Source organism: Rhea pennata, chromosome 26 (genome assembly GCF_028389875.1).
Source record: "Rhea pennata isolate bPtePen1 chromosome 26, bPtePen1.pri, whole genome shotgun sequence".
Taxonomy (NCBI): domain Eukaryota; kingdom Metazoa; phylum Chordata; class Aves; order Rheiformes; family Rheidae; genus Rhea; species Rhea pennata.
Window position 1 is genome coordinate 363,674 of NC_084688.1, and position 14,496 is coordinate 378,169.

Genomic DNA, 14,496 nt, shown 5'->3' on the forward strand with positions numbered 1-14,496 from the left:
GCACCGCTCACCGCGGCGGCACCGCGGCGCCTCCCCGCGGCGCGGCGGGGAGCAGCACCCGGGGGCACCGCGGCACCGCGGCGCCTCCCCGCGGCGCGGCGGGGAGCAGCACCCGGGGGCACCGCGTCGTGGCGGGGAGCAGCACCGGGGGCACCGCGGCGCGGCGGGGAGCAGCACCCGGGGGCACCGCGGCACCACGGCGCCTCCCCGCGGCGCGGCGGGGAGCAGCACCGGGGGCACCGCGGCGCGGCGGGGAGAAGCACCCGGGGGCACCGCGGCACCACGGCGCCTCCCCGCGGCGCGGCGGGGAGCAGCACCCGGGGGACATCGGGGCGCACCGCTCCCTCAGAGAGCCGCCGGGGCCCCGCGGCGGCGGCGCCGGGACGGCGACAGGGCCTCAGCCGGCGTCCTGGCTCGGCGGCGCCGATCCCGGCGGGAGGCCGGGGCGGCGCTGCGGCCGAGGGCCGGGCCGCGCCCCCAGCCCGAAATAGCGCGGGGCGGAGCGGAGCAGGGCGAGCAGCGACATGGCGAGGTGAGTGCGGCGGGACGGGGACGGGCCCCGGGCAGCCCCTCCGGGACCCCCGAACCGCCTGGAGCGGCGCCGGCGAGGGAGGCCCCGCAGCGGCGCCCCGACCCCGGGGCGGGGAGGCAGGAGTCCTGCGTCCCCCACCGGTTATCTGTGCCCCGCGGAGCCCCGGGCTCTATGACACCCCCAGTGCCGGGCACCGTCCACCGTGGGCACGGCGCCGGCTCCCCGGGGTGTCGGCGGCCCCGGCGGGGCAGCTGCCTGGCTGTGGGCCCTGCTGTGGCCAAGGAGGTGCAAGCAGGAACCGAGGGCCCATGGGGACACACCGGTGCCAGTGAGAGCAAGAGCGAGCTGGCCTGCTGCACTGTGCTCGCCTGCTGCTGCGGCACACATGCTGTTAGGAAGCACAGGGCAGCACGCAGCAGCTCTGCGGCACAGACCTTCCCTCTCCCTCTCCCTACTCACAGTCACCAGGCCAAGCATTTGGCCCGTACAGGATACTGAAGCCACCCGAGCTACCCAAAAACTGGGTACCCTGTGCCTCCTGTGCAGTGCCTGTGGCATGCCAGTAGAGCGAAGGCACAGAAACACCTGCTGATCTCATGTTTTCCAAGGCAACCCGCAAAGACGCTTTGGTATGACCGTCCCCGGTACGTCTTCCTTGAGTTCTGTGTAGAGGACAGCCAGGATGTTAAAGTTGTCATTGAGGACCAGCGGCTGGTGTTCAGGTGAGCTGCCACTGCCCCGCAGAGCCCAGGGCACGGCACTGAGCTCTGAGCAGTATGCAGGGCAGGGAGGACCCTGCCAGAGCAGCTCATCAGTGGCTGCAGCCCTGTCCTAAGGCAGGTTGTGTTACTGTATTTTGACAGCTGTAAAAATGCAGATGGAGTGGAATTCTACAACGAGATCAACCTGTATGCCAGGGTGAACTCCAAGGTGAGGCCCATCCCTCAGCAAACCAATCCCTGACAACTCGCATCAAGCTAAAAAATTAACACAACCTGTGCAGTCTCAAACAACACTGGTCAGAGCTGAACTGTCCCATGGGAGGTAGGGTGCTGCTCATGCTGCAGAGGTTTCCATTGCTGGTAAACCCCGACAAGCAAAGCTGCCTGTTCCCTCAGGGGCAGCATAGGTGGCTGAGTGGGGTAAGCACAAGCTGGAAAGCCCAGACCCTGGGTCTGTCACTCACTCCCAGTACAGCCTTAGGCCAGAAACATTCCTTCTCCATGGCCTTCTGTGTCCCAGAGCTTGAATATGGCTGAACTTTAAACCTGTGCGTGTTGATTAGAGTGGAGCTGAGCAGATGTTCAGATGATATGTCCCTGATCTCTTGCAGGACTCGCAGGAGAAACGCTCTGACCGCTCCATCACATGCTTCGTAAGGAAGTGGAAGGAGAAAGAGGCCTGGCCACGCATCACCAAGGAGAACATCAAGGTGCGTGGCCAGCAGCCAAGGACCCCCACCTTGGGGCCTCAGCACACGTGCTGCACCCGCACAGCACTTCCTGGCTCCTGAGGGACCATACCTGACCCTGGTCTGGTATCGTGGTCCCCACACTGGCAACCCAGAGCTCTCAAGGAGCAGGGCCTTTCCCTCACTGTGCCCGCACCCGGTAGCTGAAGGGACACATATACCCATTCCTGGCCAGTTCCCATGCCGTGGGGCCGGAACAGCCTGTACTTGCCCCACGGAGCGGTTCCCTCCAGCTGCAAGGATTGGCCTTGCAGGTCCTGCTCAGTGCTGTCTGCTCCCTGAGGGGATTCTCTCTCTGCCTACAGCCAGCCTGGCTCTCGGTGGACTTTGAGAACTGGCGAGACTGGGAGGGAGATGAAGAGTTGGAGAGGGCCATGGTGGAACAGTACGCAGAGGTAAGCTCGCTGGCAAGGCCTGGGAGTGCTGTGGCCTCCAGGTCCCTAGGCACCGCGTGGGGTGGGCATTGGGAGAAACCAGGCACTCAGCATTCCCATGGCCATTTGTTTCCCACCCAGCTCCTGCAGAAGGTCACGGACAAAGCCCCCCCCCCTGCAATGGACGATCTTGATGTGAGTAGAGCTAATGGGCCACTTCCCCCCAAGAAAAAAAGCCATAGCAGCTCCTGCCTCTGGCCCTCACTTGCCCAGTGCCAGCCTGCAGCAGCTCCAACTGCTTTCTTGGGGCAGCTGAGTCCCAGGGTGAGAACAGGGACAGGCGCCCCCCACGCCTCCTGGCCCCCCTACCCCCAGCTGGCTCCTCTCTCCCTCCAGGACGACCTCTGAGGCCCAGCTCCTGGGACGGTGCAGCCAGCAGGATGGTCTCCCCGGTGCACCGACAGGCCCGGGCTGCAAATGGGCTCGCCGATGGTGCCGAGCCTGGCCCAGCGGAGCCCACAGCACGCTGGGCAGCTGTCCGCTCTGCTCGCGCCGGTTATGCCAGGGGACAGTCAATAAACGTGAGCTGCTACTGTCTGCTGTCTGCTGGGGCCGCCGCCGCGCCCGTCGCCCGGGAGAGCCACCCCCTCGGCCCCGCCGCACCGGGACCGCCACCGCGCCGACAGGGAGTGTGCTGGCTGCCCCGCCTGCCGCCGCCGAGCGGACGGAGCCCGCGGCCGCGCCGGGCCGGGCCGGGCCGGGCCGGGCCGTACCGTGCACCCTGCGCCCCGCCGCGGCCGCCGGGCGCGCGCGCGCGCGCGCTCCCGGGGGCGACCCGCGGGCGGTGGCATGCAGCGCACGTCACCTCGCAGGCCCCGCCCACCGGCGACCGGGCGCCCGCGAACGCCAGGCGCGTGTCCCGCCTCGCTCGCCGTCGCCGTCCCGGCCGCCAGCCCCGTGTCCCCTGTGGCTCGCCGTCGCGGCGCGTGTCCCGGTCCCCTTGAGGCTCGCCGTCGCGGTGCCGCCGCCGCCGCCATGGTGTTCCAGTGCCAGCGGGACAGCTGGGCCCGGCAGGTAGCGGCGGCCCTCGCGGCGGGCGCGGCGGCCCTCGCGGCGGGCGCGGCCCTCATGTCTCGCCGTCTCTCTGTTGCAGTTCGCCACCAGGGTGGTGTCGTGCAGCGCGGCGGAGCTGCGGCCCGAGGGCGGCGGGGAGCCGGTGCGCGGCTTCCAGGTGGTGCTGGAGGACACGATCCTCTTCCCCGAGGGCGGCGGGCAGGTAGAGCCGGGCCGCGGGGCGGGCCGGGCCGGGCCGGGCCGCGGGGGCGGTTCTGACTCCTCCCTGCCCGCAGCCCGACGACCGCGGCCTCATCGGGGACGTGCCGGTGCTGCGCGTGAGCCGCCGCGGCGCCGAGGCCGTGCACTTCGTGCGCACGCCGCTGGAGCCGGGCGCCCAGGTGCTGCTCTCGCTGGACTGGGAGCGGCGTTTCGACCACATGCAGCAGCACTCAGGTACCGGGCCCCAGCCCCACCGGGAGACCACCGTGAGCACCCCGCCGCGGAGCAGCGGCACTGCAGAGCCCGGGCCCGGGGCAGCCTGGCCATGCCTGTGCTGGGCGCTGGGCCCTGGGGGGGGTCCAGTCGGTGCCCTTCTTGTTCCCTGCCCAGGGCTGGGGAAGGGCAGTCCAACAGCTCTCAGCACAGCCTGGCCTTGGGACCACTCGTGAAGGCAGGCACCTCTCTTGTGTCCTTGGTTTGTAAACAGATTGACTTTGAGAAGACTTGGAAGGAAGTGCGCAGCCTGCTTTGAAAGCTTCACAGTGCACCATAGTATTCTCGGGTGCCCAAGGCCCATGAGGCATTTGCTGGCTTTTCTATCTGTTTCTAAGGAAGTAGCATAAGTCCCATGGCTCTGAGCACAGGCATGGGCTTGTTTGTGAATGCCTAGGAGAGTGTCAGCAATAAAAATGTGCTTTGAAAATCTCTTTCATTGCGTCCAGCAGAACTCAAGGCTTTTGCTTGCACTTATCTTCCAGGGCAGCATCTCATTACTGCCATTGCAGATCAGATGTTTGGATTCAAGACAACTTCATGGTGAGCAGGGAAAGGTTCCTTTTAACCCCAATCTTAGCTTGTTTGGCATGTGCCATTGTGCTCTGCCATGAGCAGATGAACACCAGTAAATCCATAGAACAGTTTACATTCCGCTTGACCACAGAGGGCCTGAGAGAGGTGGCTGAACTGGAGAGAAGCTGAGCAAAGTACTTTCTCGGTCTTTTCCCTCTCTAAATGTTTAGTATGTATCTGGCGTTATGTAAACAAAAGGGAGAGCAGGGAAGTATGTTTTGTTTCAGTCATCACATTCCCAGCAGTTCTGCTTGCATGGCACTTGATGCAGAACAGAGGGATTTGCAGCTGCTCTTAGCAACAGTGGCAGATGTTCTTTGTCTGTGCAGGGAGCTGGGTCGTCAGCGAAGTGTCATTGAGCTGGACACCCCTGTAACGACAGCAGAGCAAATAGAGGCCCTGGAGAGGAGTGTGAATGAGAAAATCCGGGAGAGGGTACCTGTGACAGTGAGGGAGCTGGCTGCAGATGACCCTGAAATTGAAACAGTGAGTAATGGGGAAGGGAACTGATGTGGGAACAAAACAACTGCAGCATGGTTGTCAGCTTGTTTACCATGCTTCTTGTTTTGCTAGGTGAGAAGCCGAGGTTTGCCGGATGACCATGCAGGGCCAGTGCGAGTTGTAAGCATCGAAGGCATAGACTCTAACATGTGCTGTGGGACTCATGTCTCTAACCTGAGTGACTTGCAGGTACGGGGCTGCAGCTGAGTTATGTTCTGGAACTTTACTCCACATGTTCAGATCTAGCACAGCAAAAATCCCTGAGATCTAGCATCTGATGGAAATTGTCATTGGTGATAAAGTGGTGGAGAGAAAGCCCTGTGCTGAGTGAGGCTCAGCAGGGCCATACACAGGTCTGCAGTCTCTCTCCAGTCAGTCCTGGAAACATGCTCCCTTGGTTCTTTGTAACAGAACTCAGCTCTTGCCTGTAGCAATGATATTTTCTGAACTGTTGATATTTTCAAAACTGTTGATGTTTTTATGGAAGGTGGGAGGTACAGTGCTAGTATGATGGTGTGTTGCCACGTTACAAGCCATTTGTTCTTTCACTTAAAGCTCTTGACATTTTATGAGGGTTTGTTGTGATTGAGAAATCCTCTGTGCAGGGGGGCAGAGATAAAGTTCTAGAGCTGCCTTTAAGTGCTTCTGTCTTTTTAGTCATCTGGGGAAACAATGTGGTGGGTCAGATGGGTCTTCCTTTCAGGTCCCATACCTGGATGCATGAGGAATCAGAGACTATATCCCAGCAGAGACAATTTGTCCTACATCCAGCAAGTTAAATTAGTTCCACCTTATCACTGTCTTTTTTTGCGTACATCTTACAAGAGATTTTAATGAGTTTAGTTTCATTGGCAGAGTCTTTTCACAGCAAGACATAGTCTAGTAGGAACTGTTCACCTCTCTGAGTATAAGCAAAATACTGTTCTCCCTTTCTGACCAAGGCATTTTTCTTTTTAAGGTTATTAAACTCCTTGGCACAGAAAAAGGGAAAAAGAACAAAACGAACTTGGTTTTCCTGGCAGGAAATAGAGTGCTGAAGTCAATCGAACAAAGTCACAGCACTGAGAAGGCTCTGACCTCATTGCTCAAGTAATATCCTTTCACTTTTCTTTCATCTTTGTTGTTTCTTCTGACAAATACCAGAGACTAAGGCTACATCTACCCAGTGTTTCTCATGATACATTATCTGCTCTTGCTCCTTTAATAGATCCTTTCTTTGTCCTTCAGAGAGCAATCCAAATTCTCCCTTTTGTTTTAGGAACGGACCAGATGAGCATGTAGAGGCTGTGAAGAGGTTGCAGAGTTCTGTGAAACTGCTTCAGAAGGTATGAGGATTGTTGAGAAACAGATTATGGCTGCATCTTGTCAGCCTGAGCATTAGTCATGACAGCTGAGAATAGAATTCTAGGCATCAGTTTTTTGAGTACTATGAAAACTGCTCCCATCTCTAGGAACACAGCTCAGTCTTCACATTGACTTCATCTGTAATACAGTTTATTTGCTTTTCTTCCAGAATAACTTGAACCTACTTAGAGATATTGCTGTTTTGATAGCCCGGGACTTCAAAAGCAAACCTGTTCAAAGTCAGCTGTTTGTGTTACACAGGTATGGGGGAGTTCAGAGTAAAGAGTAAGAGGCCGTGGTATCTTACATGTTTTATGGCAGTTGCATCTCTCTGACACCTGTTCAAGCTTGTTTATGACAATTATTGCTTAAAAGCCAACTATTTATTGGGGAAGAATATAAACAAGGTAAATAGAATATTAAGCCACCTGTGGTGTAACAAGGCTGTATAATTAAAGAAATATGTTAGTAATTCAGTCACTAAATTCTTTTGGTTTTATAGCTAAGAAAAAATTGTTTCTATCTGATTTCTCTGGCCTTGATATTTTCCAATAAAAATTAAGAGCTCCATTTGTTAAAAATAAACACTTAAATAATTTCAAAATATGCCATAGGAATGTGCAAGAAGGATTTAGATGCATAGAAAAAAACCTAATCTCCCTCCTAACAACAAGAGGCCAAATCCCCAGGCAAGAGCATAGACTGCTCACACAGATTTTAACTTTCAGCTTCTCTGATGACAGAAGCTGGTGGGAAATTTTAATCTTAAGAAAAACAAACAAAATAGAAAACTGACAAAAAACAAGCTTGGGTAGTCACTGTCTTTGGTTTGTGATTGATATTCAAGGCTCTAGATGGGATTTTTGCCTCTCTCTGAAGTGACTTTTTATCTATACAGGAAAGAGGGTGACTCTGAATTTATGAACATCATCGCTAATGAGATTGGCACAGAGGTGAGTTAGTGATAAAGACTAACCTGACACAATGAGCTTCTTCATCCATATTGTAGCACAAGTAGGGGCTGGCCAGGTTTCTATTTGTACAACAGCCATGAGCTGTTTCCTTCCAAAAGTTACACAGGTTTATCACTGCAAGGAGCCTCAGTAGGCAGAAAATTTTCAATGGTCAACAAACACAATGGTGAAAATTCAGAACACTGTAGAAAAGCCTGTCCCATCAGCTGTTTTAATTTAGGATACACCAGTCCCTGTTCTGTCTCCTATAACATATGATTCAGTATAACAGGTTCAAAAGCCCCCAGCCCTACTCCTTTTTAGTTTCTGCAAACTGAGCCTTGGTCTCAGTAGTGAGCACTGGCCTGTAAATTGTTTGCATGTCTGAATGGGACTTGTCAGGGTCTCTGTCCTCTTTCCGGACAAGGAAGATACTGGCTGGTCTGGAGCAAGGCCCGTATCTGTGTCCACAGGAAACCCTGCTGTTCCTAACTGTGGGAGATGAAAAAGAAGCAGGACTCTTTCTTCTGGCTGGGCCTGTTGAAGCAGTTGAGAATTTAGGTCCCAGGTAAGAAGTTCTGGGACTTCTTTAAAATTGGTAAGAATTCTAATGTAACAAACAAGTAGCTGAATAGTATAATTAGGGCATGGATTGTTGTTTGCTCTCTGGAGTAGCTTAGGGAAGGCCACCCTCTTTTCTGCAAGTGAGGGCATCAAGCATATGCTGTTGTTACTGCAGGGTGGCAGAGCTGCTGGGAGGCAAAGGTGCTGGGAAGCGAGGCCGCTTTCAGGGCAAAGCAACCAGGATGAGTCGGCGAGGAGAAGTGCATGCTCTGCTCCAGGAATTCATCAGCCATCAAAGCCCTGAAGCGTAAGAAAATTCTCAAAGTAGGACTTGTCTTCCCTGCTCTGCAAAATCTCCACCAACTTTCCTCACAGAGAGTAAAGACATAAAAATAACAGCTGTTGTACCTGCACTCTGTGTGAGCAGATTTGATGGTCATGGGAAGCTGGGGAAGGGGGGATCTGCCATCCACTATTTTCTCTGGCCCATGGTGTTGCAAGGTTTCTTTCATTTCCCCAGATAAGAAGTAATATTCTTAAGTGATTAAAAGTAGTCACAATTTAATCATTTTGTGGGCTTCCTGCAGACCAGGAGAGCTTGCAGTGCACTGTGGCTTTTACTTTATACCACCTGCTGGGGAATAACTGTTTTATAAGCATATTTATTCACAATAAGCTGGATGTGTTTATAAAACCAGAATAGTGGGAAGAAGCAGGGGATTGAATATGATAGTCACTAACGGCTGCAGGAAAAAAAAAAAAAAACAAATTCAGCTTTTGCTGCTGAAATTTTGTAGGGAGAAGAAGAAATGAATGGCAGGAATTAGAGGCTGCTGGAATCTGGATATCCCTTTTAAAAGACCAGTGTAAGCTGCTCACTGGTTATGGCTGCCTATTGTCACTTCCTCAGGCATGAAACTGGGAGGCAAGATGACAAGATGCTGCAGTTAAACCTGTCAGCAAGGAAGGGAAGTAGCACCAGTGCTGCACATAACAAGTCACAGTAGTTTTTTGAACAGACCCATTTTTTTCCCCTGTTTACTTAGAAATCTCTGCAGCTGCTGGAGGACTGAACATGTTTGTCCTAATGTTTTTGCTAGCACCCCTCATTGCTGGTTAATATGCAGCCTGCTGCCCTCTGGACTCCACAGTTCCCTCGGGCAGCCACCTATTGACCGAGCTGTGAGGCTGATGCAAGCAGTTGTCAGATAACACTAACTTCATGCTTACATCTGAAAGCACTGCTGCAGTACATTATTGCAAATGTCATTCATTTGTAGGTGGCCCTGGCAGAACTACATTAACACATTATGTGCTAACTCTGATCATAACAAATGCAGATTCAAGCAGTTTCCCAGCACTTTGTTTTGCATGCAGCTGTATATGGGGCATTTCTGGTAGCTGTGTTAAACATTTCCTTCACTTCTGTTGCTATGAGCTTGAGCTTTCTGTACCATTTGTTAATCCCAAGCAATGGCTGTGCCCCCCTCACCTCTGCAATAGTTACTCTTACTCTTCTACACAGTAAGAAATGTTTATGGAAAATAAGCCCTTGGGATTAATAAAAAGCTACGACAGTGTTTCTTCAGTTTGCCCTTTTTGCTATGATGGGTCCTGGAGGCTGTTACAATCTTGGCTGCAGAAACAAAAGGGATGGTATGGAGGCACAGTGTGAAAAAGCATGTGGCAGGTAGTCTGGAAATTGGTTTTTCCCTCTCCCCCTGTTTCTTGCTAGAGCTGGCATGACAGGTTTAGTCCAAGTGTCGGTAATAAACAGAAATTAAAGGAAAAGGAAACCTCTATCATAAACCTACAGGATAGAAACAATACTGCACATACAGTTTCCTCCCATGGCTACCTGCAGCTGTCATTCAGCAAAGAGCAAAACAGCTCCTCTGCCAGTTATTGAGCTGTTTGTGAACAGCAGGATTAGGCTAAGGGTCAAGGCTGTGCAGGCCAGCAGCTCCTGTTGTGGGCAGGCAGGCCGAGGCCAAGACTCAGCTCTGTGGTGCTGCAGCTCAGCCTGGCCCCACAGGAGCTGGCCTGTCCCAAAGTCATGCTTGCTGCCCTGACAGCACGAGGACACGTGCACGTCCTCCATTCGCACTTGGCGCAACTGGAAGCCTAGGAAAACTGGCACTAGAGCAGCTTCACTCCCTGCCCTGTGTAGTGTGGCCAGCCTTGGGCCAGGAGAGCTCCGTGTGCTTCCACAGAGGCTCTGGGGTTTTCCATTTCTCTGTGCTGCGTTTTCTAGGCTGCAGCAACACAGGGACCAGCCTGGAGCCTGCAAGCCTGGGGGACATTTGATGTGCTCTGTCAGCCAGAGGGCACAGGGGCTCCCAGCAGCTAACGAGCATTAACATCCACTGGGCAAAGCCCTTCACCTGCCAGGGCCATGGGGCAAGCGGGGAAATGCTCGGCGAGCAAACATAGACATGCCATGGGCACCTCAGTGTGTCCCCTCCAGCAGCACCCAAGGGAGGAGCCAGGGAGCTCAGCACGCCAGGACAAGCAGCCCCCAGCAGACACATCCTCCTCCCTCCGACATCCTGTTGTGGCTCTTGCGGGGCACATGCTGGCTTGACAGCCATTGGGACACTCCAACTCACAGACTAAATACACCATTGGTTTTAATAAAATAGCCGTTAGTACAGGTACACCCATATGTATATGTGTATATATCTATACACACACACACACACACACACACACTTTTTTTTGCACATATAGACATATATATATATATGCATATATATATACACACACACACACATATTTTTATATATATATATATATATATATATACACACACACACACATATATATGTGTATGTGTATACATACATACATACATATACATACATATACATACATATATATATATATATATATATATATAAAGTATGCATGTGCATGCCCTGAGCTACCATGGCGCGGCAGCACACGGGGCAGGCGGAGGATCATGGGGGCACTAGGGCCTCGGGACTCCATATCCAAATGCTGCTCCTTCCCAGCCGGCCGGCGCCTGCCCTTCCACTGGGGAGCTGCCTTGTCCCTGATGGCGGGAGCGTCTGTGGGTTCCGTCCACGCGGCTTTTGGGGCAGAGAGTGGCAGCTGGGCCAGGCAGCAGCTGTGTCCTGGCTGCCTGACGCCCTTGCCCGGCACGGTGGTGTTGCCTGTGGGGCTGCTCGCCCTAGACATCCTTCTTGCCACCAGGGACTAGGAGCCATGAGAGGCAGTAGGGGATGAGGCTGACGGTGGCCAGGGGCACGGCTGCACTCTTGCAGAAGGAGAGGAGGTAAAAGAGCAGCAGTGCATGGTCTGGCGGCTTGAAGGTGTCGAAGAGGTGCAGGAGAAGAAGGGAGGCGGCGGCGCAGGCTAGGCGGAAGGGCAGCGGCGGGCGGCCGCAGGTGGGTGCACAGGTGTGCAGGGCCAGCCCCAGCCCGCAGAGTGCCCCCAGGTTCCTGAGCAGGCTGGCGAAAGGGGTGGTGTCCAGGTGGACCCACTCTGGGTGGGCACACCACCGCTGCGCCTTGGCCAGCGTCCACAGCAGGTCCACCCCCAGCGCCAGCAGCAGCACATACAGCCCCAGGGCGAAGCCCAGCAGGAAGGCGGTGATGGCCAGGTACCAGCGCAGGCTGGCGCTGTAGATGGATCGGATGTGCTGGAAGGTCTTGGCCACGGCCATTCCTGGTGGCAAAGGGGATACAGCCATCAGTGCCCGCTTGGCCACAGCGGGAGCCAGCAGCATGGCATGGTGCCACAGCATGGCATGGCACGGCACAGCATGGCACAGTGGTACGGCACAGCACGGTACAGCACAGTGTGGTACAGCGCAGCACAGCGTAGCGCAGCATAATGGCACAACTCAGCTGAGGACACGCTCACCTGAGATGACCCCCGCAATGACCTGGTGCGGGAAGTGGGCAGCGATGAAGACGCGGGACAGGCAGACGCAGACCTGCACAGCCCAAAAGCTGGTCCAAAGCACTGTCCACAAAATCCTGCAAAACCCAATGGCTGTGTCAGTGCTGCAGCCAGCTGCCCGGGCCTGCAGCAGCAGCGGGGCTGACCGAGCCAGGGGTTTCCCTGGCCGGTACCCACAATAACAGGTGGGCTCTGTGCCCCGCTGTGCGCCCCAGTTGTCTGAGCATCCACTGCCCCACATGGTTGATTTCAGCACATGGCTTACCAGTACTTGAGTGTCTTCACCTGCTGCTCCCCCGCGGCGATGGAGAGCAGAGCGGTCACCATGACGTAGTACACACCAGCAGCGCCCATGGCATGGCCCGAAGGGCTCCCTGCATGAGAGCAGAGCTCCAGGTGAGGCCACCCCTTTGGAGCAGAAGCCATGAGCTGCCCTGTGCTGGGGACACCCAGGACCCAGGGGTCTCTGTCAACAGTGTTGCAGCACAGCATAGTGCAGCATGGGATGGCACAGCACGGCACAGCACAGAGTAGTGCAGCACAGCATGGTGCAGTATGACATGGTGCACCATGGCATGGCACAGCACAGTATAGCATAGAATGGTGCAGCATTGCACGGTGCAGCACGGCACGGTGCAGCACAGCACAGCACGGTGCAGCATGGTGTGGTACAGCACGGCATGGTGCAGCAGGGCACAGTGCAGTGTGGCACAGGGCAGTGGGGCACACAGGGCTTCAGGAGTGACTGTTGGCTCCCAGCTGGTCCAAGATGCAGAGGACAGGGCTGCCTTCGCTGGCGTGTCAAGCACGCAGGGTGCACGAGCACAGCCTGCGTCATCCCCCCCCCCCCCGCAAGATGCCCCGAGTGCCGCGGCCAAAGTGCAGCCAGGGCAGCCGGGAGGAGGCCGGGGGCTGTGCGGCAGGCACTGGTGCCATGCCGTGGATCAAGGTCCCCGCGTGCCACTGTCCGACCCAGCCAGGGCTCGGGGTTTCTTACCAGGACCAGTCTCGCAGGTGAGCGGGAACTGCTGGATCTGCGGGGCTGAGGTGTTGCCATAATAGTCGGTCTCGTGCACCCACCAGTACGGCCTCTCCCCGAAGAGCAGCCTGGAAGGAAGGCGGGCAGCAGCGGGGCTGCCGGAGTGGGCACGGCCACAGCGCAGCGCCCGCCCCGGCCGGCCGCCAGCAGCAGCACGGGCCGACGTCGAGCAGGCACCAGCGCCCCGGCCCCACAACGGCACCACTCACCACTTGAAGACGAGGTTGAGCCAGTCGCCAATGACGGCCACCCAGAGCAGCCGGATGCCCACGGGCCGACAGAAGTGGAACCAGAGCGGGAAGAGGACGAAGAAGGTGTTGCGGAGGTCAGCCGCGAAGGAGACGAAGAGGAACCAGTGCTGGGCGCCCTTGAAGTGCACCTGCAGCTGGTGCGTGGCCCGCACGCCCGCGTCGTGCAGCAGGTTCATGCCCGCCTCCATCCTCAGCTGCCCACAGTCCCCTCCGGCTGTCCCCACACCGCCACCGCTGCCGCTGCGGTTTTATACCCAGCGGCTCATTTGCCGCCACAGGTCGCTCGTCCCTGCGCTGATCTTTGGACCCAGAACCACTTTTGCCAAAGGTGCATCACCGGGGGCGGGGGGTTACAGCCGCCTCGGGAACAACTTACGTAAAAGGGGAAACCAGCGTGGGTGGCCGGTGCAGTGCTGGGCCCCGCAGCCCCCTTAACCCTTCGGTGCCCTGGCGGGACCACGCACCCCTGTGCTGGCAATGCAGCTCGCTGCTCCCAGCTGCCCCGGTGGGGAGGCTGAAGCCACGGGAGCCGCAGCCTGGGAGCATGCAGTGGCAGCTGTCCCGGACCCTGCTGCAAGGGCAGGGCGCAAAGCTTGTGCAGAAAGGGGACTCCAGCGCCCCGGTTGCTCTGCTCGGGGGGGGCCTCACCTGCGACTGGCTTTGCCTGGCACTGAGGAATTCAACAAACTTGGCTCCAGCATCAAGAATAGTTTCTGAGACAGCAATAAATTCTCCCTGAAAGATTGCACTGCAGGAGCTGCCGGGGGCCCATGGGCGCCAGCCCTGCTTGGGGGGGGAGGGGGGCACGGCGCAAAACCAGGGCTGCAGCCAGAGGCAGGAGAGGGGAAAGGGCACCGGCTGCCTCCTGCATCCTGGCAGGGCTGGACCGAGAGCCATGGGCTGCTGGTAGCCCTTCCTCTCCTGCCGCAGAGGGCGAGGAGGGACGTCGGAGGTCCCAGGGCTGGCAGCCAGTAGCCCTGGGGCTGTGCTGCGCTCGTGGCTGCCCTGGGCTGGGCGACAGAGGTGCCGCCTGCTGCTGTGCTTCCCCACGTTCCTGCCTGGACGGGGCTGCCGGGACCCGTCCCTGCCCCCGTGCACCAGTCCCTGCCAAGCCGGGAAGGAGCTGGCCACCAGGGAACACCGCGTTCCCGCAGCAGCAGGACCCGGGCACGCGCCGCAGCGCCCGACTCTCTCTCCCACGCCGGCACTTTGTCGTTCGCCTGTGCGGGCAGAGTCCACCGGGAAGCCGTGAGGCACCCGGGCAGGCCTGACACGGCGGGGATGGGTGCCAGAAGGCTGCAGGCTCCCACTGCCCCGGGGCTGCACGTGCAGCTGGCGGTGCCTGGGCACGGTTCCACGAGCCGCAGGCTGAGCACACTGGGCTGCAGCCAAGGCCGGCAGCAGAAGAGCCTGCCG

At 56.9% G+C, this 14,496-nt stretch overlaps 2 protein-coding genes across 5 annotated transcripts; one reads left to right on the forward strand and one right to left on the reverse strand.

Moving 5' to 3' along the window:
- The first annotated feature begins 425 nt into the window (after positions 1 to 425).
- Positions 426 to 9,451, forward strand: LOC134151329 (putative protein PTGES3L). Of its 3 annotated transcripts, XM_062595787.1 has the most exons (18): positions 426 to 532; positions 1,141 to 1,254; positions 1,396 to 1,462; positions 1,866 to 1,964; positions 2,309 to 2,398; positions 2,519 to 2,572; positions 3,531 to 3,653; positions 3,727 to 3,886; positions 4,411 to 4,468; positions 4,831 to 4,987; positions 5,075 to 5,191; positions 5,961 to 6,091; positions 6,261 to 6,327; positions 6,516 to 6,607; positions 7,245 to 7,299; positions 7,773 to 7,867; positions 8,039 to 8,170; positions 8,661 to 9,451. In XM_062595787.1, the coding sequence occupies exons 1-18, from the start codon at positions 525 to 527 to the stop codon at positions 8,674 to 8,676; spliced, it is 1,635 nt and encodes a 544-aa protein (XP_062451771.1). In that variant the 5' UTR covers positions 426 to 524; the 3' UTR covers positions 8,677 to 9,451. The 3 variants fall into 3 exon arrangements, with proteins under 3 accessions (XP_062451771.1, XP_062451770.1, XP_062451769.1); XM_062595785.1 differs by lacking the exons at positions 426 to 532; positions 1,141 to 1,254; positions 1,396 to 1,462; ... (1 more) ...; positions 2,309 to 2,398; positions 2,519 to 2,572 and adding an exon at positions 3,268 to 3,451; XM_062595786.1 differs by lacking the exons at positions 3,531 to 3,653; positions 3,727 to 3,886; positions 4,411 to 4,468; ... (7 more) ...; positions 8,039 to 8,170; positions 8,661 to 9,451 and adding an exon at positions 2,774 to 2,970 and having other exon boundaries at positions 432 to 532.
- Positions 9,452 to 10,774: 1,323 nt separating this feature from the next.
- Positions 10,775 to 13,281, reverse strand: G6PC1 (glucose-6-phosphatase catalytic subunit 1). Of its 2 annotated transcripts, none has more exons than XM_062595682.1 (5): positions 13,039 to 13,281; positions 12,788 to 12,897; positions 12,083 to 12,164; positions 11,752 to 11,894; positions 10,775 to 11,553 (listed from the first exon to the last, which is right to left on the reverse strand). In XM_062595682.1, the coding sequence occupies exons 1-5, from the start codon at positions 13,266 to 13,268 to the stop codon at positions 11,057 to 11,059; spliced, it is 1,062 nt and encodes a 353-aa protein (XP_062451666.1). In that variant the 5' UTR covers positions 13,269 to 13,281; the 3' UTR covers positions 10,775 to 11,056. The 2 variants fall into 2 exon arrangements, with proteins under 2 accessions (XP_062451666.1, XP_062451665.1); XM_062595681.1 differs by having other exon boundaries at positions 11,752 to 11,867; positions 12,056 to 12,164.
- Positions 13,282 to 14,496: the final 1,215 nt, after the last annotated feature.